Here is a 24,321-nt window from a genome sequence, read left to right as displayed (position 1 = left end):
TCATCACTCTTGGGGCGTGCCCAGCACTTATAGACATGCTGAGCTGCCCCCAAGCTCTTCCCTCCCTGTGAATAGCTGCCATGCACATGGCATCTATTCACCGACGGTGAGCGCTGCACCGCAATTATTCCCTTCCGCAGGACACTACCCGAAAGGTTGTTTTAGCGGGCTGCTGCCATAAGGACAGGGCACATTTTGCCCTCTTGAATTTGGGCAGGGCGCATCTAAAAATTTGCGTTAGGAATCTGCACCATTGCACTCTTTGTAAATTACCTGTTGGTGACTTAAAAATGAAATATTTGAGTGAAGTTTGTTTGCAACTTTTAGATGGTAAAGTTTTCTAAACTTTTATGGCATTTTAAATCTTAATTACTGTACATATACTACTGAACTGATCGGCACTTTAGCTACAGAGGCATTTTTTAAACTCCATTTTCTAGTTGTTATCAATTTTGTTGTCCTTGATCCTTGTGTATAGTCACTTAGGGCAGTTGTATAGATAAGTGACCTACAGTGCCCTAATACTCTGCTTTTTCCACCTGTTTGGCTTGGCTTAGGTTTTCTAACAGTAATTCTACTTTTTATTTTGTGCGTTCTAACGAATAAGATGGAAAATGGCAGACTAATATTAGTAGTACCAGCAGCTGTAACATAGCAATGACCGTGTGCTGTATAGATCTAATATTAGGTGTAAAACTGTGTACACACTAGACCACAGGTTCTCAAACTCTGTCCTTAGGACCCCAAATAGTGCATATTTTCCAGATCTCTTCACAGAATCACAAGTGAAATAATTAGCTCCCTCTGTAGATCTTTACAATGTGTCAGTGAGTAATGAGTACATCTGTGCACCTGCTGGGAGACCTGCAAAACGTGAACTGTGTGGGGTCCTGAGGACCGAGTTTGAGAACCACTGCACTAGACGATGCGTGTACCCAGCAACGGCAGATTCAACGGCACGGTATACCGGGCGGTCCGTGCACACTGCAGGATATATCATTCCACCGCCGCATCCAGAAGCATGTTGTCGGCCACCGGATCTTCTGACCTGCTGTACATGCACAACAGATCAGAAGATATGACTAACAACGCGCAGGAGCGCACAATAGTGCGTGCACACTGGCCGAATTGTCGTTCCAATTCACCTTAAAACGTCCAATTGTCCTATATATCGTCTAGTGCACAGGTTCTCAAACTCTGTTCTCAGGACCCCAAACAATGCATGTTTTCAAGGTCTACTCACAGAATCACAAGTGTAATAAGTAGCTTCACCTGTGGATCTTTTAATTGTGTCAGTGAGTAATGAATACACATGTGCTCCTGCTGGGTGACCTAGAAAATGTGAACTGTGTGGGGTCCTGAGGACTGAGTCTGAGCACAACTGGTCTAGTGTGTACCCAGTTTAAGGGATGAAAAATATTTTTGTTGTTTGCTTGTTTTATGAAGACCTCTAGAGCCTAAATGTGCTTTGGTTTTGAATGTAAAGGATTTGTTTTTCTTAACCACCTAGTTCTCATGCTATACTTGATATGTTAGATTCATTAAGAAGTATCAACTATATTTATAATGCATGTTTTTTGTGTGCAATAACTGTCCTATGGGTTCTGTGCTCAGTCAAGGAAAACATGATCAGGAGAAAGCAATAGGGTGAAATAATTTTACATGTGTGGTTATCTATCAGTCCATTTTAGAAAAAAGCAAGTAATTAGGTAAAAATCTTATGACTAGTATTAAATACGTTTGAAATTCTTTCTCTTTTCATGTGTGATTCCCTATAATGTGTTTAAAAATATAAATAAAGCAATCTGCTAGCATGTGTTAATTCTAATGATTGGTATTTCAGGTCTGCAAGTTAAGGTCCCCATACATCTGTGACGGTTCGTCGCGATGGGTTAGCAAACGCTGACCGGCGGCTGTTCAGTGATTCGTCGAAGGATCTGTGAAATTCTATATGTTAAATTTCACCGATCTGCCAATCACGATCATTTTTTGACCGTGATCGGCATGTCTGTGAAATCCAACATGTTGGATTTCAGCGATCCTACAATGCTGGGTTGCAGGATCGCTACATCACGGCGATCCGTGGTAGATGTATGGGGGCCTTTAGATGTGGAATAGAATGCTGTTACTGACATGGAAATGTTTCTGCACATTGAGGAACTTCTAAATTAAACAAGGTTTTTTGGACACAATCTGATGCAGAATTTGATTTTCCAACTAACCTAATCTAAGTCCTATGAATCCACATTGAATAAGGTTTTAATCTTTGTTCACTACACACCTTGTTTTCCAGCCAGCTTGAAACAAAAAGTACCAGTCCTGGACTTTTGGCATAAATGATAGTAATAATGATAATATAGGCATAGAGCAGCAATGTGGCAACAGACACGTGGTTCAGTACGTTTTCATTCCTTGAGGCTTGCAGATATCTGTGAGCATATTGCTACTGTTATGCAATCACATTAATGCATAATTGAGAGCTTTTGAAATGTGTACAAAACAAAAATGAGACACACAGGGAGTCATCTGATCTTCCTTATCGTTTGTATAGTTTGATCTTAGGATATTCCACAGAAAATGTCAGTGAACATAGTAAAACCTGTTCCTGAAAATGGACTTGGCAACTTCCATGCCTGACTCAAGTTATCAGGCAGGCCCCTACATACTAGACGATATCTTGAGCAATTTGGCCGATTCTAACGCACACTCCCACGGGTCGTCGTTCTTCACATTCTTAGATCTTTTGTACATGCAGAAAGATCTGAAGATGTAGCTAGCAATGCCATGTTGCCGCATGCACCATGGCCCCCTCTACCCCACCACCGTCGCTCCGTCACTGCCGGCAGTGGCAATTGTGTATGCACTTGCCGATGCTGGCACCCCCGACGAGTCCCTTCGCTCACGAGATTGTGCTGTGCTTAACGTCCTGCTTTTGTCTGACACTACTGGGCTTGCTCCAGTATTTGCAGAAAGACCTTGGCCAACAGAATCCCTGTAATGTTTACCCCTCTCCTGCTCCTGACGGTGTGTTTTTTTTTTTTTTATGCTCAGTGGATTGCTGGCAGGAGCTCCAAAGGTGTGTGCAAGATATTGGGCAGCTCTCAAATATAATTAATCTATTGGGGCCGCATATTATTTAGGATAATTTAATTGTCCTTTACCATGCTGTGTATTAATGTATAAAATGTACTTTTATTTTTCTTTAACGGTGATTTGTTTCCTTTTAGCATTGCAAGGCCTAGTGGGAGAGCCTTACATCTGCAGCCTTCTGTTCTGGATTTTGGAGCCCAGTAAGTATGAATTGGGGATGCTAAGCTAAGGGGAGATGTATCCAACCTTCTAAAGCAGTGATTCCCAACCTCGGTCCTCAAGGCACACTAACAGTCCTGGTTTTAGTGATATCCATGCTTAACCACAGATGGTTAAATCAAAATACCTAAGGTACTAATTAAGTCACCTGTGCTCAACTATGGCTATCCTTAAAACCTGGACTGTTAGTGTGCCTTGAGGACCGTGGTTGGGAACCCCTGTTCTAAACAGTGGATAAGTTGCCCACAGCAACCGAACGGCTTCTACCCTAGCATTACTCAAGTACATTTTAATAAATGATGTTTAAAAGCTGGTTAGTTGCTATGAGCAACTGGTTCACTTTTCCAGTATTTATAATATTTGATACATCTCTCCCTAAAGTCTCATCCATGTCATTTATTTTAATGAGGGGCATGTGCTGTAAATCTGAATTACATGTATAATGGCAGATGATTTACAGGATACGGAGATCTAGCAAGGTGTGAGGTGGGAAAGTAATAATCTCCTCACTTTATCTGTAAAACATACACTGTTAGGCATCCCTTAGGACTGGGATTGGGAAATTGTGGTATACATGTTGTAATAGTGCTGACACATACTGGAGACACTTTAAATTCAGTCTGGTTAGTTGCTGGCAGCATCAGCGGTCCAGTCAGTAGCATCTTGACTGAGCAAGGTCTTTAAGAACACAAGTATACTGAAGGGATGATTCCTTATACTACATGTAACAAGTGTGCGTTATCTACAGATGTGTCCAGGTACATCTAGCCGCCTTGCGCATTAAACAGCCCTTCTAGTATTGCCATGCCATGTACACCTCTGTAGCGCTGAGCTCTTTTCATGCAATGTTTTTCCTTAAAATGTGTCTAACTTGCATAAATTGTCACAGCCGCTGACACTGTAATGTAGCATTTTGCATGCAGATACACCCGCAGTCACACACACAATATAGGCACGCTGCATATTTTAATCAGCATAAGCTGCTTGTGCACCCTATTTGCATCACTTTGCGAATTAGACACATTTTAAGGAAAAATGATGCACAAAAAACACTTGGCGCTTCCGAGTCACATGGCACTCACGCGTTATGTGCAACGCGACTTGTAGCGCACAGAGGATAGATGTATGTGGACATATCTGTACATGTAACAGGTGTGCGTTAGCTACATGTAACAGGTGTGCGTTAGCTACATGTAACAGGTGTGCATTAGATTGTAAGCATGGTTCTACAAATGGCAGAAAAAACTACCTATCCATAAAAGCATCCTAATTACCAATTATTATGGAACCTGTATTGATGATATGCTGCCTGCCATTGATTTAGTATATATTGTGAATTCCATCTGCAGTATTTTGTAGCAGACACGTAAGCATGCATGTACATAAAGCTCCTATAGTTTCCAGAAGGACATGAAATATTTGCTGTGTTGGCATATCTCCGGGACTCTGCTTCACACCTAGAATCTCATTTTAAAAATATTTCTTGATACATGAGATCTAGCAGGTTTGCCATGTGGGAGCATATGTCTGCCCTCAGCAAGCAATACCCTCATTTTGGCAGCTCCCCATCAGACATTGCAGATTTTTGAATGCCTGTAACAAAGCCACATTTGTACTTTTTTTTTTTTTCAATAAAATGTATGTGTGGTGTTAAAAGATTAGATGGTCTATTTATCTAGCAGTGATCCACCACTTCTCTCTATTTAACAAGAGCAATACTGTGGAAATATCACTGATTCACCTGCGGTCTCTCAATTTTTGTTATCACCATAGGGAAGAAAAAAAGTCTGACTTTATCAAGCAGCCAAAAAAGCTCTTTTTTTAATTTTTTTATTTTTTTGCCACTAGGTAACACGGTTTTTAGATCGCTGACTATACCCAGCATTAGGGGGCCAGCTATATGCCCTAGAGACTTTGCTTGATCCCCACGGTGTTAATCTACTATACTACACTGACTATGCATGCACAATCTACTCTAAACTTTCGCCAACATGGAGTAAACCCTTGCAGGCAGAGCTTCAATCTGTATTCCTCTAATAATTGGCGAGACAGATTGTTTGTTAGTGCACAACTCTGATAAAGATACCCCTAAACTAATTGTCATTGCGTCTTTCATCGCTGTCGCATAACATTTTGAAGACTTTCCTGAAGTCAATGATTTTACAGTTTAAGGTATAGTTCAATATGCAATAAGTGTTTGAGTTTTGTACACTTTTGTAAATGCTATTAGCAGCTTTTCACTGATAGGTCCCTGACCTGTTTCTTAACTGTTCTCAAGAACATAAAATAATTATTATAAAAACTGAACAACATGTAAAAAGAGGTGAATATCCCGAATACCACAAACGTGCAATTTGTCAAATCTATCTGGGCACAAAACAAAACGAAAAATAAAAATAGAAACTGATTTTGCACACAAACAAGCTGAGGCGTATTAAAGCCATTCTGTGAGAGCAACTTTACAGATTAACCCCAAGGGCGCACATACCCTAGATTGCAAAACTATTATGTTAACAGCCAACAAGTACTAATGTTAACCTGCCATACACTAGCTCGCCTTAAATATAGATCACCCTATTCATTTTCAATTTTGTCTGCACTTTTTTTTTCCAAATGTCTTTCAAATGAATTTTAAATGAGTTGTGTTGGGACATAAGTTATCACAGCAGATGCACGTTTTATTGGTAACAAGACCATGGAATTCCTCACATGTTTCTGATCTTTGTAGCAGCTAGCTTAGCAATAGTAGTAAGCATCCTGTCTACTGTCCATTCATAGATTTAATATCACATTATAGCATGAGCACTTACAATAAAGTGGGTAGATAGGTCTTGTGGGATGGAAGCGTGTGTTATTATATGGTCTTTAGATTAAGGGGCACATAAGTCTGCTCCACACTTCCCCGGTCCGATTCACCGATGAAAACTGCTGATCTGCAGGCATCGATGATTGGCTATCCATCAGGTAATCAGGGAAATTCTACAATTTAAAAATCCCAGATTTGCTGATCACGATTATTTTGCGGTGTGGATCGCCAAATAAGGGAAATCTAATATATTGGTATCGGGAATTGTGATCCGTTGCTGATGTATGGGGGCCTTTAGAGAGGGCTATCTTTTTAGTCAAGCGTTTGCAAACTTACACCTGTGTATACATAATGTAGTGTTATTTTAATGTAATAGCAACTGATGGAGTTTATTTTTTTTCCTTCTGTTTTAGGTCAGTGGGGCTCCCCAAAGCCCAATCATTCTGTGCTTTCAACCCTAGTAGGGACACAGATATAGAAGTGAATTCAGTGTTTACAAGTGGCAGATATTTCCATGTGTCTCCCGTACAGAGCCGGGTGAGTGTTGCTGTGCTTTTGGAAACTATGTGCTGGAAAAGAGCCTAAGTGTTTTAGCTTTTCTTGGCTCATGTCTTCTATGTAACAGCTTCTCGCAGGACCCTTTTCCCAACATGCACTTGCACATTTCTTTGTTAAAGAGCGTTTTTATTTTCCTGTCGTTGCGCAACCAAAGTAGAAACTTTTTGGATAACTGCAAATAAACCCATTTTGTTGATTGTTACCAATGTTTCTATTCCTTGTGCAGATTCATCACAGCTGTATGGTCTTAATGGTACCAACCAGTGGAGTAGCCATGCTGTGGGCCATGACGATAAAATGATGTACAGATGTGTCCTCATACTTCTAGTCTCCGCAACTTTTTACCTTCAAATGCTTCTTATTCACACAGAGCTAGCACTAGCAGCTTCTGCTGATTAAAATGACATGCAGTATGCCTATGTTGTGTCTGTTGGTGCATCTGCATGCAAAACGCTACGTTACAGAATTACAGTGTAACGTACAGATATAGCCGCAGATGCACACATAATATAGGCATGCTGCATTTAATCAGCAGAAGCTGCTTGTGCTACATATTGCCATCACTGTATGAATAAGACGCATTTGAAGGGAAAAAGTTGCCCGAAAGACGCTCGGGTCTACCGAGGCACACGGAGCTCCCACGTTATGGACACATATGTACATACCTCTTTTCCTGAGTGCTGGTTTGCTGTTGGGCTGTATTTAGTGATGGCACATGCAGCACAGTGACGCATTGCTGTCTCGCAGCACTGGGGTCTTGAGTTTGTTTTTCCTGGGTATTTTGTAACGCTCTCCAAAGACTTAATAGGATAATTGGCTGCTGACTAAAATGTACCCTACTGTGTGTGTATGTGTTACTTGTTCATTTATGGAAGTTAGACTGTAAGCTCCAGTGGAGCATGGACTGATTTGAAAGATGAATATTCTCTGTATTAGCAGATCATGTGAAAGATGAATATTGTCTGTATTAGCAAATCAGGAAAATACTTTTTGCTCAGGCTGTAAAACTGCGCAGAGGTACCTCACCATTTTGATAGGTGTAGGTATAACAGGGTTGTAGTACATATCCCGGCGCACACAATGCTGGTGGTCGCAATACTAACGCCGGAATCTCAACAAGGGTCAGAAGCCTGGCTCGACAATCTCAGCGGCCGCGTTCCCGAAGGTATGTTTTAGGGTTAGGCATTTAGATGGGGTTAGGCTGCGGGAGGAGTGGGTTAGGGTTAGACTGCAAGAGCGGAGGGTTAGCTGCAGGAAAGGTGGGTAAGAGTTAGTTTACTTACCTGCAGGCATCTGCATTTCAACAGTCGGTATTCCGGCATCTGTATTGCGATCTCCGGCATTTTGTGTGCATGGATCCGCGTACCTAACCCGTATATCACACAAAATGCAGCTGTCTTATGTTTTCATGAGCTTTTCGATCTACATTTAAACTTTTTATTTAGTGTTCTCTTGGTTACTGCTTGTACCAAGCAAATGTCTTCTTTTTGTAAATGGATAAGTTATATACATCATCTTCTCTTCAGATCATTATCGGAATTCGCCAACTGGAAAGAATTTATGCTTACATATTTTTCTTTGCTAAATTGTGTATATTACAGGGGAAGTAATAGGCCAGACCTAGTTATATATCATTCCTCTATTCATGCTGTAAGCAAGCTCGAGATATTGTCTGCTGTATCTTTTGTCTGCTCATTGTCATGTTTTTGGACATCTGGACTCTAGTCTCACATGCGTTATACTCAGCTTCCAGTGATGTCATATTATTAATTACCTCAAAGACAAGCCATTAATTATGGTGTTGTGAGGAGAGATTGTCACAACTACCATGTATGTGTAATGTACTGTACCACTTACTGTTAATAACTGATATATACGGAAGTCACCAAAGAGTTTATGACCTTGGGTATTAACAGACAGACAGTAGCTGCCAGAACTCTTCTGACTGAAGATTCACTAGGCTGCATTGCACATCCACACAATTTACTTTGCTGCAAAGTGTGTAGTCATTGCACTACAGTATAGCTGGGCTTATTTTATGTAAAAATAAATAAATACAAACTTTCCCCATGTAGTACATAATAAAAGCAGCTTGGCTTACTGGCATCCTAAATATCCCCCGCTGCCTCACTTTCTTCCTCATCAAATATCTGTCTGTTTACATAAGGTCATTGTAAAGGAATGTGCCCTTATAGTGTGTGTGTGTGTGCGCACGTGCTATCATTTTAATGAACGTACTGAATATTCTGCATGCATAAAAAAGTAGTGAGCTTAAGATTTGAAGTGCTCCGTACACTTCTGTCTGTGCCAGCTACTGCATTTTTGTAATGGATGCCATTTTGATATCTTTAAATTTTTTCATACTAAACTGAACTTTTTGCCCCTACAATTATTTCTGGGGTTTTTAATTGACTGAACAAAGTAAAAATGATAACAAAATACACCCAGGAGCACCTGAACCGGCTCAGGAAAGGTAAAACAGCAGCTTGGGGGGTAGCTGCAAAGACTGGAATGCTGTCTATTGGGTCCAGTGGAAGTTCTGGCTGCAGAGCTAACTTTGACATGGCAATACCAGCAGAAGCGAGAAGGTGAAGGCACTTTGCAAGCCACCCTAGAGGCGGTGCAGGTCGCACATGTTGTGTAGCATGTCATCAAGGAAGAAATTAAGGAGGCTGTGAAAAGAGTGATGGGGGGTGGAGGGAGAGGAAAAAGATGGGGACTGAAAGCAGGGCTGAAACAAGGTAGACAAAAGAGAATAGCAGAGGAATGTAGAACTGGAGCAAGCGAAAGAAAGACAGAAGAGAAGGAGGGAGAAGCTCTCAGAATACAGTGGCAGGGTAAGAACCCATTAAGAGTTGATACTTATTCTACTACACCACTGAAACCTCCAAATGGAAAGAGATAGTGGTCTCCCACAGCAAGACTGTTTAAGCAATCCATGGACTGGCCCCCTTGCATCGCATAGGCTAAGCCCATCCCTACAATTTGTTCATCAACATCCTCCATAAACTAACCCAGAGGTTCCCAAACGCGGTTTTCAAGGCACCCTAACAGTTCACGTTTTAGAGATATCCATGGTTGAGCACAGGTGGTTAAATCAAATTGACTGAGGTACTAATTAAGTCACCTGTGGTCAAGCATGGATATCCTTAAAACCTGGACTGTTAGGGTGCCTTGAGGACAGATCTTTGGAACCTCTGGACTAAACATAAGAGCCAAATACAATGCTGTATGTCCCCCACAAGCTAGATATACATGTTCCATTGGATTTATACAGCCAGCTATGGTCTTAAGATTAATGCCCTGGAATGACCCTCAATGCCCTTATATGTGATTATTCATATTCCTTGAGGAGCTCTGAGATGGTCAGTGCATGAAAGAAGACTTAATATTCCTTAACTACCAGAGTTCTACTAAGAAGACTGGGAGATAACTCCTTAGCAAGAATAGAGCGATTCTTAGCTGGCAACAAAAAATGTTTTGAAGCAGTGATTTTATTTATTTATTTTTTTTTTTGCCAAAGGAGGTGTTACTAATTACTGTCTGATAGTGTGCACAACATTTTGCACATGTCACATTTGCTGTTTTTTATATTTATTCAATCTGTTAAATTCAGCATATAGTAATTATGCATTAAAATATGCTGTAATGTCATGTTTAATTTGCACCCTGCAGAGGTTGTGTCAAAGCCTTTTCATTCAGAGATTTAGTGAAACGTGCAATGTGTCCATATTTTATCATGATGTAAAATAATCGCACAATCTTTTCAGGGTAACGGATTGCTTGCAGACACTGGTGATCCATATACTATTATTACCTGTTTATTACATTTAGTGTTATGCCACAAACCTTGTAGCACTAGCTGTGATACAAGAAGAGTCCTGTCTGTTCCCCTTTAAAGACATAAATTGTCCAAGTTTATTGATTTTCATGCAAAGTAAGTTTCATCCATTTCTCGTAGTTTCAGTGACGTGTTCTGTGTTAACCCCTTGCATGGCAAATGAGGTTAGTTTGTAACTTATTTACTGCATGTGCTAGAGCATTGCTCCCCTTGTAGTCTCTAATGCACAGTATATGTAGTAATAGGGATGTGATAGTTTGGAAGCTTGAGCTGAATCGTCAGATACATGTGAATATTTCCTGAATAAATCTTTGCCTAGCTGTCAAAATGTGTAGAATAGCATTCACATTAACACAAACTGCAGTTAGAATTTGAAAACCCTTTATTTTTCCAATAACAGGGTGGATGTTATTGAAAATTAGGAGTATTATGTGGTTTTAAATAGCTTGACGGAATATTACATGGAGTAGTAAAACAGAGCAGCCGGTGTTAGAAATTGCTGATGACTGGTATATTGCCTGCCAGGCTCACCAGGTTTCCGTTCCCTCTGAAGATGAATCTTGGACACTACTCGTTCAGGGCGCGATGCATTTTCAATTTCTTTTTGTGCCACAAAAGAACAACAAAGACAGTGTTGCTTCTTGTTATGTTAAGGCCTGTTTTCTGTACGGTTGCTTTGGTCTGTACCGTTTTTCTGTTCTGTGGTGAATACAATTATAAAGTTATGGAACACTAAGTACAGGAATCTTGGATCTGTTTGCTATTGCCGAGTTACATAATACAGGGCCCTGAACTAGGAACAATGGAATTCCGTTCCTAAACCTGATCAGCTGTATATATTATGTTCTAACATGAAATCTTATATTGTTGTATGGAAAATATAAAATTCAAAATGTAGTCAGAACCAGGTTTCATAAATCTGCTCAATTCCCTGGAAAACTTGGTCTCCGTGACTATTACCTAGCAGCTACATTAAAATGTAGTACAGTACTTAATACATTGCTAAATGTAAATGACACACTATATACATTCTTCTCTAATATTAATCAGTAATGTTGTTATTTTTGGGTAAGCTGTTTTCCTAGCAGTTGTTTTTCTGTAACATTTTACATATTGATAAATTACCACTTACCACCGGGCATTGCTATGGTATAAAATCTTCCCACTTTCACTAGGTAACTACATATGCTTTATTTGCTACACAGCTTTATTTGCGATGCCATCATATCAGATACATCCACACAGCCCTGTTAGATCACCCCTGTTGACCACCTTGTTGGACTATACACAAGTAAAATCAAAATATTTTTGTTTGTCAGACAATAGTCAAAGAGGAAGCAGATTCCATATTGGAGCTTGGTCCACAGGGCTGGTGTGATTATTACTGTCCAGTCAGATCTGATGGGTAATGTATGATATGCCTGGGTGGCACCATTTGGGGTACCAGCTCGAGGTGCGCCAGCCTGTGGGACCATCATCCAACAATCGGACAACTTTAATGCATACCACACTTGTGTGAGACGGTAGTCAGACACTCAGACACACCTGCTGCACGACTGGCAGGTCTGTAACTTTGGCATGCCGTCACATGAAAAAATCACTCATGTTGCCCTAGACTTAAGTCACTTTTTGTGTGAGGAACTTGTCTTCATGAGTAGATTTATACATTTTTCATTTAGAATTTTATATTTATTTATTTATTTAGTGCTTTTTTTTTTTTTTTTTATGAGCAGGTGATTCCGGCTGGAGGGAAAGCTTCATTCACAGCTGTTTTCCTGCCAGATGAGGAAGGAAGTTTTGAAAGTTCTTTATTTATAAATACTACTTCACATGGGATTCTGTCCTATCAGGTAAGTGGAGTGTACGGAAATGACCATCCCTACTTCTTATGTCTTATATTTAATGGTTTGTGTGTGGGGATGGAGTTTTTGTAAATTAAAAAGCCAATCTCTCCTGTATACCATATATGTGTGTGTAATAATAAAAAAAGGCCTCTCTTGACCCCTTCACTGCTTGGGAGAGTTTATAACACACATTATGCAAATACCAAGACTTTATATTGGGTTATGGTTACTTAAGGTATTCGTTTGCGAGGAACGAGAACTGTGAAATAACCTAGTATTGTATTTAAAATAGATGCTCAAAAGTGTTAGATGCATATATATGTATCTGTATTTTTTTATTCTGCAGGGAAAAAGAGTGTGTTTAAAAAATAAAATGATAAAAAAATAAAATATATATATATATATATATATATATATATATATATATATGTATATTTTATATTATAATCAATATATATATATATATATATATATATATATATATATATATATATATTTTGATTATAATATTAAATATGCCCCTTGGGTACTATCAATCATTCATACTGTTGGTTTGGGTGCATGAAGTCTCAACCTCCTGAACTTATCCTGTCCCTCTAGTTTGAAATATTTTTTTAAGAATTTAGCTTTTATTAATATACATTGTATTGTAGATAGTGTGTTTTGAAGAAAAGCATTATCTAAAACTATGAAAGTTAGTGATTGTCAACCACACACATAATTTACTATTGCTTCAAAATATATTAAAATTGGTCGATTTAGCTTTAAAACCTCAGTAACCTTGTAATTGTTGCCTAGTTGGTATGCTGCGCCACGTTACAAAAAGTAGGTAAAAACAGAAGCCAATTACTAGGGGATGAAAACAAACAAAAGCGATGCTGACATAGTGGGGTAACCGTGCATTGTTTCCTGTCTGTTTTAGGTTTTTGGTGTGGGTACTTTTGCTGGTGCTTCTAAGGATTCTAAGAACTCCCTTCAGCATACAGATGTGATGTTTCCTCGGATAGCGAATATCCACCTCTCTCAGTCTCAGGTATGCCATCTTTTATTGGTTGTGCTTATAACGGAGTTTAGAATTCAAGGTATTTTATCAGGAAGTACAGAAATGAGGAGATCTCCAAGAAATGGGACATAATGGCCTGTGCTCAGTAACCTTTTATAATATAAGTCCTGTCTAGATAAAATGTACAGTAAGGCATGTCACAAAGTAGCACCAACCTATTGGGTGGGATATAATCTACTCCTTATCACTGGGAAAATAATGGCTAGGCGCCAACAGCTGGGTATGCTTGGGTAATGTTGGTTTGAACTTCGATGAAGCAAGATATACTGTAGAGTATACTTGCCTCATATACACAGTAATATTTGCTAAACAGATATTTGTTATATACTGTAGCTTATTTGTTAACATACATTACATGTGTAGTGCATTAGTCATATAGTTTCATATAAATTCGTATAAATAAATGCATTAAATAATAGAGGAAGAAGTCCATATACATATGTGTTCACATACTTATGCTCAAATTGTGCCAAATCGCTCAGTTTGGTGGGCCACAGAAAATGCGACTTTGCCTTGCCATGCGTCCCGCCTCTGAGTTTTGTACTGATTCTGTGTATTAGCATTTCTAATGCAATACAAATACAATGCAGGAGTGACCTGAATTCTACTGCTGACATTGATTGTATCAGTCGTGTGCATCTCGGATGCTAACCTGGGGAAAAAAAAGATAAACGACACATTGCTAATCCTAAATGTACATTACACTATAAGTGACTTTGGATGCAGCTACCATGCATGTAAGACACTAAATTAAGAAATGCATGTTCAGGATATTTGAGGACTTTTGCATCATCCAGGGGGTCGGAAGCGACCAGCAATGCGCATGCCCGCTGGTCGCTTCTGACATCCGACATCGCCAATACATGCAGGTCAACCTAACAATCTCGTCAGGTTCAGCATGTGCGAGGAAGAGGGATGTGCCGAGACTGAACGAGTGAACGTTCAGTCTAGGCACATCACTAGCTATACAAACGAGAGCACGATTGCAATGTCGTAATCGTGCTGTCGTTTGTATATCTATAAGTGTATAAACCCCCATTAAGTGAGGCGGTAGGTACTGGAAGAAGTGACAGGAGTGTCTATTTAAGGGATCCAGGAGTCTGGCAACCGATTCCAGATTATACAGTTAGTCTGAGTACCACAGGAATCTGAGTTATGCAACATACGCATTGTATGTTTAAAGTTTGGGGTTAGAAAAAAGGGGACTGTCCTGGGTAACTGGAACATATAGGAGCCACATCCACGTGGCTGATAAAACCAGTGGTCACATTTATCACACATTGCAGTAGTGAAATGTATGACATTTGTGGTACTAGTAGCAGGTACATTTTCAGAAGAGAGGCTTTATACTGGACATGTGTGTTATGTCAGACATTGAGATTTGCTTTATCTAAACTAAACAGAGTTTGCTTGCTGGTGTGGGCTTTAGGAAAGGCATAGCATTGGTCAAAGAAATTTTACCTTTTAATAGTGTACATTTTTGTTCTCTACATGTTATACAAGTTGCTAGTAATGTTTGTTGAATCTGGAAACTGTTAAATCTTAGAAAATGCAGCAGGCGTGTGTTTCCCTGAGACTTGCAACGATGTGCAAAAGTTAAGTTTTATCACCTGATAAATTAAGTTACTCAGTAAATTACTGATTCCAATGTCTTGCTGACTGTTCTTTCTGCAGGCAGAAGCCATCAACTCCAGTGTGTGGCAGGTTCATTTGAAATGCAGCGTTTCTTTCAAACTGCGGCAGCACTGCAGGGTATGTTACACCAGCCTGGGAGAGGGACGTACTGTGCTGTCCAGGCTACTGCTGTCTTCTAACATGTGGGCTTTTCCCATTACTCACAGAGCTGCTTCCTGTCTGGGAACTCGTTACTGCTGCAGGTCTACTTTGCTGTCAGGCTGGATGGTGGCCAACATGACCTGGAGACACTCAGGAAATACATACTGGAGAATATTTTCATGATCTTTGTAATAACTGAGCGAAAAGTAGACATCGGTAAGGCATAGCGTATAATTGTATAGAACATAAAATGTATATGCGGGTGTGACTGATCCAGTACCATGTAGGAAGCAAGATGGACATTTTATAAATGTACATTTACATTGTTTCCCATTCTTTTGCGCAGATGATTCAATGATTATGTACGTATTGAATTCTGGGAACGCTCTGGTTCACATGCAGGTAATTGCATTCTGTTGTGTTATGTTTGTCCCATGTGTAACATAAGACTGCTTGTATAAACGACCTACTAATACAGCTATATTTACAAAAGTTTCAGCTGTTTATTAGAATAGAAAACATTTGGGATATCAGCTGTTATCATGATGTGGGACATTTTTGCGCTATGCACCGCAAACTTCCTGTTAGCTAGTGTTTTGATGGACTCTGCAGCCTGTCACTTAACCTCCATTTATTGGAACTAACTGATGACAGAAATAATAGCTTAGATGCCTAGCATGTGTAGATATTGTCACACAATAATGCATCTTGTGTGTTAAAGGATTTATCCACCCAAACAATAGCAGAGTAGTTTTTAATGGTGTTGGGAAAACTCAAATAAACAGAATTTACATCCCTCCGCTCTGATTCCCCCATTGTATTAGACCAGGACATATTTTCTCAGTGTGTTGTATGTATTTTCCTGGCAGCATTGTCAAGTTTAGTGTGAATATAATGATATAAATCCGACACCTTAGTGTGCAGCTATGATTCTAGTGGATGAAAATGAATAGATTGTATGCTCGGTTGCATATTGTATTCAATATACTCGTACCTGTTCTTCAGATGCAACCTACAACGATTCCATGCATCTGTTTCCAGCCGCTTTTCCTGGTGTCAATTAGTCCGTCGCTTGCTTGTCTATCAGGTTCACTCATCAAAGAACTGTCAGATCTTGCAGCTTCTAAAATGTGGTCTAAAGTGGATGAATTATATTGTTCATAAAATGGGTGTTGGAAATGTCAAAACATATATTTTTTTCTATAAATGGTGTTGCGAAACTGCAGCTCCTGTAAGTATGATGGTATAGAGTGGGCCCACTTCCTTTCTTCATTCCCCATAGCATAGCTGGAGATCCACCCACAAGCAAGTAGCATTCCCAAAATGCTACAGCAACTGAACACCTCCAGAGCCCCACATGGTTACAGTAGCACTAGATTTATATTGTGAGACCTTTTATATGTGGCTTACAGACATCAGGAACATGCGTTTCAAGACGTGCAGTAGCTTTTTTTTTTTGCAGGATGGATATAGATAGATATATATATATATATCTATCTATCAATCCAGTACGCTGCACTCGCATATCAAGGTGTATAATCCGGGGTGCTCCACTAAAGACAATAAAGTCTGAAATACAGACAAAGGAGGATGGGCACTCACCAATCAGTTGAAGGTACTTTTTAATTACTCACAGATCACATAGTACTGGTCGACGTTTGTCTGTCAAGACAGACAAACCACCACAAAGCTACTACGTGATCTGTGAGTAATTAAAAAGTATCTTCAACTGATTGGTGGGTGCCCATCCTCCTTTGTCTATATACTGTATACATACAATTATCCCGGCACTCGTATAGGTTCTTATAGTAGTGCGCTGGTGCCATCCAAGGACCCATAGGTCCACCAGAAACTAACAAACTGGTGTCACTCAAGTGACTTTTGCAAGTGACGGTATTTATTCCGACGTTTCGGGCCGAGGTTAGCTGCATGCTGTACATAAAAACACAGTTATACTTATTAGTCAAACTAGTAGACTAAATTAGCCCCAATAGCATACTCCTGGCTCTAAATACTATACATATACTATATGTTAATGATACCACCCAAGGAGTATATCACCAACAACCTGTTTTTTACAAAAAGCATTGGAGACTCAAGGGTTCATTCAAACCTCTGGGCGATAAGGTGTCCAAAAATCCTGTAAGAGGCTTTTACTCCTATTGCCACCTCTCATATTTGGAGGAATGTGATCGATAATTCTAACACGACTATCTGCTACATTGTATTTCACCATCAGGCAATGCCTCGCTATTGGTTGGTCACTGGAACCGCTGTTGAGCGCCTTTCTAATAGCGGACCTATGGAGTGCCATGCGCTCTTTAAATTGTCTTTCTGTCTTGCCCACATAGTATAAACTACATGGGCAAGACAGCAAATACACAACGTGTGTAGTATTACAAGTGACCGGGAATCTAATAAAGAACTTTTTCCCCGTATAGGGATGATTAAAGGATTCACCAGAGATAGTTGCTCTGCAAGTGATGCAGCCAAGGCACCTGTGGTAACCATTATCCTGAGTTAAAAAGTGTCCAAGTTTTTTTCTTTAGTTTAGCCACATCTAATTACACAAGGCGGTCCCTTAGGGTTCAACCACGGGTATAACAAGATAACAACTTTGTAACAATAGTTCTGGGAGTTCTCTATCTGTATTCACCAAAGGCCAAAGAGTTTTGGCAATTTTGGTGGTTGTTACTTATTGTAGTAAATGTATTTACCCATGGGATAATTTTGGCATTTTTGTTATTTTCTCTACTTCATTTAAAGGTTTGATCTTTAGGGATAGCATTCACTTCAGTAATTCACGTCTATCATACCCTCTTTTTTGAAATTTAGTGACCATAGCGTCCATCTGCTGCTCTAATTGGACTGGGTCACTAACTATCCTCCTAACCCTTAAGAGTTGGGAATAGGGAAGGCTTAGATATATTTGCCATAATTATCTACCACCATGTAGTTTTTCAAAACTTATTGCTGATATCATTCCGAGTGCTGGGGGATACCCTCTGCTGTTTCTTACATTTATGCATTTACCTGATCCTTGAAGAACATAGGGAACAAGTTTTGATTAGTACAATAGTGATTTTCTGGAGGTAGCTGGATTTGAATATCTGTCTTCAGCAATTAAAACCTATTTTTGGCAATAATTAGCCATTGTCTTCAGCTATATCAGGCGAACTGTGTAGGAAGATAAATCTGCATGTAGGGCTGTCATATGGTCTTGTGGCTTAAAAAGGCTTTTTTATCAATCGTTTGGGACACCATGTTTACGATTAGGCCACGCCCCCTGCTACCCGGGCCCGCCACGGACCTGGAGGCAGATCACACACTTTATGGACAAAAGTATTCAGATGCCTGACAATTACACCAACAGGGACTGTAATGACATTGTATTCAAATACATATAATTTAATATGGAGTTGCTCCCCCTTTTGCAGCTATAACAACTTCCACTCTTCTTGGAAGGTTTTCCACAAGATTTTGGAGTGTTTCTGTGGGTATTTGTGCCCATTCATTCTGTAGAGCAGTTATGAGGTCAGGCAGTGATGTTGGGCGAGAAGACCTGGCTCGCAATCTCCGTTCCAGTTCCTCCCAATGGTGCTCGATGGGGTTGAGGTCAAGGCTCTGTTCAGGCTAGTCAAGTTCTTCCACACCTAACTCATCAAACCATATCTTTATAGTCCTTGCTTTGTGCACTGGGGCACAGTTATGTTGGAATAGAAAAGGGCCTTCCCAAACTGTTGCCACAAAGTTGGAAGCATAGGATTGTCCAAAATGTCTTGGTATGCTGAGGCATTAACATTGCCCTTCACTGGAGATAAGGGGCCTAGTCCAAACCCTGAAAAACAGCACCCTACCATTATGCCTCCTCCAAACTTCACAGTTGACACAGTGCAGTCAGACAGGTAACGTTCTCCCGGCATCCGTCAAACCTAGGCTCGCCCATCTACTGCCACACAGAGAAGCGTTATTCGTCACTCCACAGAACACGATTCCACTACTCCACAGTCCAGTGTCAGTGTGCTTTACACCACTCCATCCGATGCTTGTCATTGGACTTTGTGAGGTGAGGTTTGCATGCAGCTGCTCAGCCATGGAAACCCATTCCATTAAGCTCCTGCCGCACAGTTTTTGTGCTTGCATTAATGCTAGTAGAAGATTGGAACTCTTCAGCTATGGAATCAGCAGAGCGTTGGTGACTTTTACATACCATGGGCATTAGCAGTCGTTGACCCTGCTGTGATTTTACGTGGTCTTCTGCTTCGTGACTGAGTTGCTGTTGTACTTAAACGCTTCCACTTTCTAATAATATCGCTTACAGTTCACTGTGGGCTATCCAGCAGGGATGAAATTTCACGAACCGTCTTATTGCAAAGGTGGCATCCTATCACAGTACCACACTTGAAATCACTGAGCTCTTCACCCATGTTGTATGGCTAGGTGTTTGATTTTATATAACTGTGGCAACGGTTCTGATTGAAACACCTCAATTCAATAATTAACAGGTGTTAACAAGTACTTTTGTCCATATAGTGTATGTGCAGAATGCAGTATTCTGCTGCAGTTATATGACTTGGAAACCAGCTTCTCCCATATACTCCTATTCTCTTTTTTTTTGTAAAGCAGAGAATTGGGGCCTGATTTTGAGTCTTATACAATGGAGTTGAGTGATATTTTGCTATTGCGAAAATTCCCTCGTAAAGGAGTGCATCGCATGTTGTTGTACGCACAGAGGCGCGTTTGCGATTGAGGCACAAGTGTCAGAAATTAATTGGAAAGGCTGGTGGTGAGTGGGAGATGGCTATTCAAACACATGAAGACGGTCTGTTGTGGGTGTGTCGCTGAGCTGGTGGCGAACTCGAACGCTTAGCACATTATTTTCTAGGCCATACTCTGATGGACAATCTGTACCTAGCATGGGACTTGTGAGTTTTGATGATGCTACTGATGATTGCATCTTACGACGCTTGCACAGTAAGACGCAATCTTGTACACCAGGGGAAGGGCTGATACTAGCATTAGCATCAAGTTGTAGAAGCGACTAAGGCAAACGACATTGAAGCTGTCTCGCCAAAGAGCGAAATTCAGAATCAGCCGCTCAGTCTCATATGGAGTAACAGGCTGTGTGTACTACCTGACCCTAGTATGTCTGCCACAAGTGATGCGCACACCGCTAGCGAACAACCACGGATTTAAAGAAAAATATACTTTTTTTTTTTCCTTCTTTATCATGATTCGTTTTATTGACTGTTGTAAATATTTTAAATTGCGAATATTTAAAAATAAATAATTGTTACAACTTTTGGTGAATGGGACAAAATGGCCCACCAGATTGTACCAACGGTATGTGTTAAAAAAAAAATAAATAAAAAAATCTGTCTATAACTAGCCACAAGAAGAGCACACAGAACGATATTGCTAATGATCCGAATCATCGTAACGATAAATGCGCAATATCGTTCTGTGTTTTTGCAATATATCGTGCATAGCATGCTCCCGTGTGGTCGTCAGCCACATCACTTGATCTTTTGTACTGCGCTATACAGCGGGGGCCGGCATGTCGGGCACCGGATCGACCCGTGTGTAGAGAGCACCCGATATGTCGGCCCTGGGATCGCAGGTCGCATCGGCAGGTACATATCGTACCGTGTGTACCTACCTTTAGACATTTGGTATAATCATGTGAGGAGTTCAAACTACTGAATATTATTTATAAGGATTTCTCCTAAAAATGTACTCTATGCCCCTAGCTGTACAGAAACCTAGCTAGCAAAACATTATTTCCCCATTTGCAGCCTTCCCCATGTCTCGCTCACAAGCTGGCAGCTGTGTTGGTCTTACAGCCAGAAGATAAAGGGTATGACCGGAAGTACAGCAATACTCCTCCTACCAGTATGATTAGCTGATGGGGCAAGCTGGTGGTGATGGTAAAACGGTTTGCCTGGCAGGCATTCAGTCAAGGGAATTAGGAGGGAGAGGGCGTACATGGGGGAGTTTATATAAAAGAATACATTTGACATTTAAATCTGATACTTCTCCTTAGTGTAAAATGTAGTACACCAGTTAAAGGATCCTGTTTGCGCTGTGTACATTGGCTTAGATGTGTTGGCAGCCTGATTTCTGAGAAAATGAATAGTAAAATATCTCTGATCACACAGAAATACATACAGGTGATTCATATTAATATAAAAACTTGTGTGTTTGCTGTACATCTAATACTTGGAAACGTGTTAAGAAGAATAACTGCTTAAATGCCATGCAGTGTTAAAGGACTGTAAAAATTCAGTTGGTATGTACAATGTTCTACTACTTTCTTTGCAGGATATTCATCATTTTCTAGGTGACAATTTATTTGTTCATTTTGAGCCTATAATGCTGTTGAGCTCTTCGGTAAACTTCACTAAGGCGGCGACCATTGTTTGCTCGGGTAAGTCACCCTGCATGGCATTCTATTGAACTTGTACTGCATTTATTTGGCCAGTAGCAGAAAGTTTGCAATAATTTTGTTAAATAGTTATTTTTTTATATGTTTCCTCCTTACTGCAGTCTCCCGGGAATCTGAGTTTGTCTGCTCCGAAGAAAAACGCCTGAGTATTTTAGAAGCTGCTTCCCCTCCGTTCCCATGTGTTTCTCACAACATCACAGAGGGGTATGTATGGTCTGTTTATTCCCATGTGATCTGTTTGTGTATGCGTGTTAGACCGGGTTACTACTTGCTCACAGCACTAAGCTTTACTTCATGATTTGGCTTTGTTTCCATGTAGAAGATCGCTATTAAACCTGATCCTTTATGTGCACTCACAGCAAGCGCAATGAGTGATATGATGAGGGATATGTACTGTATGTTACACTAAAAGAGATTTTGTAGGGCTTTTTCTGCAAGTTTATACTGTACTTTTAATAAAATATGTGACCAAGGAAAAATAAAATTTGGGTTTCTTCTTCAGGGTCCATAGGGTTCCACAGATAGACATTGGGGTGTAGGTGGGACCTGGAGGACCGGACAACAACAGCAAAGCTTTTCAATTCCAGAATGCTCCCGTCTTTCCCCCTTGTACCCCGCCCACAGCCTGAGGGCACTTCAGTTTTGTTGGTGTCTGGCAGGAGCTGGACTACCATTATAACAGGGCTGCATTAAGTAGCCCAAGCTTTAAGTTTATGATTTCATTTACTTTTTATTTTTTACCAAACGGGCGAGCAGAACCAGACTGTCATCTGGATGTCTGTGATGCTGCCCCATCACCTTCCATGGCGCCGTGATACGCTTCGAGGGGGAGCAAAGGAGTCAGCTTTTTTTCTTGCGTTTGCAAGAATTTTTTGTATATATTGACCTTTTTTGACCCCAACTAAACTTGAACGGTAGATAGATCTCTAATCTAGGTGACTATAATATTGTTGCTTTCTTTTCATAACATTTCATAACATTATACATTGAATCTAATCCTGTGCAGAATTCTCTTCCCACTTTCCCCCTTCCTTTAAACCTGGAAAAAATATTAGCCAGTTAAGTGGTGGTTGTTAATTTGCGCATGTCCACAAATCAACAATCCAGCTTCTAGGGAATGCTGCAGCCAATAGATGCCAGGTAGGACTGCCGTAATCACAGGGAATTGGCCTTTTATTGAAAGTGCTTTCTGGTCTTGCAGTCCAGACTGTCAATTAGAACAAAGTGCTTCCAATGGTAAGCCACTGCCAGTGCAGTCACTAAGGTGGCAGATTTCACTGGGGCAGGGGGTTACAACTCCTAGGTAAATGCTGCCACTGGATAAAACTACACATTTATGCAGTCTGGTATTCAGACACTATTGGAACTGTAGTTCAGGTCAACCATTATTCTTATCGAGAACAACCGAATAGCTTTCCATTTTTGTGTCTGAAGCCATTGTATGTCTTTATAATGGTTATAGTCATTTAAATAAAATGTGATAAACACAATCCAAAAGTTCTCGCAACAGTGTTGTTGTTACAATCAAGTTCTCCTCTTTTTGATTCTTTAGGTATCTTAATTTTGATACTTCAAAAATATTGTTTTACATACAACTGCTGGACGTGTTTGGATTATGGTCACTGTGGCTGGAAAACAACCTAAACTTTCAAATAGTCATCACTGATGTGTTCGTACCAGAAGAAGTCCGGGGACTTTTCAAGGTATTGTGTTTTTTTTGTGTGAAATAATTGCTTATTCTCTGCCTTTCACTGACGTCTCCAGTTTAATGCTATGGTGAAGAATATGAAACCTGCTTGTTATAGTGTGGTGTGCTGGTCTGATTCTGCTCTTTAGTGCTATCTTTAGAAAGAGTCTAACTTATGGGGAAAAAAAAAAACACTTTGAGAGCAACAACATTGTAAAAGACAGATAAACCAATATACTAGATAGATGCATATTAAAGTGTATTCTAGAATGAGGATCTTTTGTTTTCCGGGAATTTTCAGTCTAGCACCTTCACGGGAGTAACATCTGGGTCTGGGATGCCTTTCCTTCCACTCCCTTCCAGATCTGTGGTTTCTGGGAAATCGGGGTCTTGTGTATTCCCACATACATCATATCCTCCTTCAACAGCAGAAGTTTTTTCCTTTCTTCAGCTTTTTCTCATAGTAATTAGGTTGAAAAAAAACACACCAAATCCAACAAATGTATTTTCTTTGTAAGTTGATCCCTTTTGCAGACAAATTTGAGTGTTTGTTAAATTTGATTCCCAGGATTTATTGCTGAAATGTTGCTTGTGGTTGGTTATTGCACTTGAATGATGGCATTTTGTAGTCAGTGATTTATTTTTTCCACAAACACTTTTCTTCTGTATATTAAACTGTAAATGTGTTGAATATGAATTTCCTTTCACCTTTGTGTTTCCTGAGGTGCAGCCCTGGTGTCATGTTTTTGCATTCCCAGACACGATTGGTTCTGTGCTGTAATTCGGGTTCCAGAGCTTGGGCACACCCCAATCTTACAGATAAAAAAGTGTATGTTATAATGCACAATATATTCATTGACACACAATAGATTTGATTCAAAGTCCTGATCATTGTCAGTGATGCCAAGGTGCCCTGTAAACCTTGACAATTGAGTGTAGTGAGCAGTGAATGAGTGGTCACTTAATATATTGTTGAAGCCAGTCCAAGAAAC

At 40.1% G+C, this 24,321-nt stretch overlaps 1 protein-coding gene across 1 annotated transcript in view; it reads left to right on the top strand.

Annotated features, from left to right (window-relative positions):
• Positions 1-24,321, top strand: part of TMEM131L (transmembrane 131 like) — a 135,220-nt gene that overhangs the window by 43,279 nt on the left and 67,620 nt on the right. The window contains exons 4-13 of the mRNA XM_088475318.1: positions 3,228-3,290; positions 6,529-6,652; positions 12,248-12,364; positions 13,281-13,391; positions 15,096-15,173; positions 15,263-15,413; positions 15,544-15,599; positions 21,519-21,624; positions 21,744-21,846; positions 23,195-23,345. Of these exons, the coding sequence (XP_088331444.1) occupies positions 3,228-3,290; positions 6,529-6,652; positions 12,248-12,364; positions 13,281-13,391; positions 15,096-15,173; positions 15,263-15,413; positions 15,544-15,599; positions 21,519-21,624; positions 21,744-21,846; positions 23,195-23,345 (1,060 nt within the window). The remainder of the gene's footprint in view (positions 1-3,227; positions 3,291-6,528; positions 6,653-12,247; positions 12,365-13,280; positions 13,392-15,095; positions 15,174-15,262; positions 15,414-15,543; positions 15,600-21,518; positions 21,625-21,743; positions 21,847-23,194; positions 23,346-24,321) is intronic.

This window comes from Taudactylus pleione, unplaced genomic scaffold (assembly GCF_031769625.1).
Source record: "Taudactylus pleione unplaced genomic scaffold, aTauple2 ptg000170l, whole genome shotgun sequence".
Classification (NCBI taxonomy): Eukaryota; Metazoa; Chordata; class Amphibia; order Anura; family Myobatrachidae; genus Taudactylus; species Taudactylus pleione.
The sequence above is the reverse complement of the archived record's forward strand: the minus strand, read 5'-3'. Positions and strand labels throughout refer to the sequence as shown.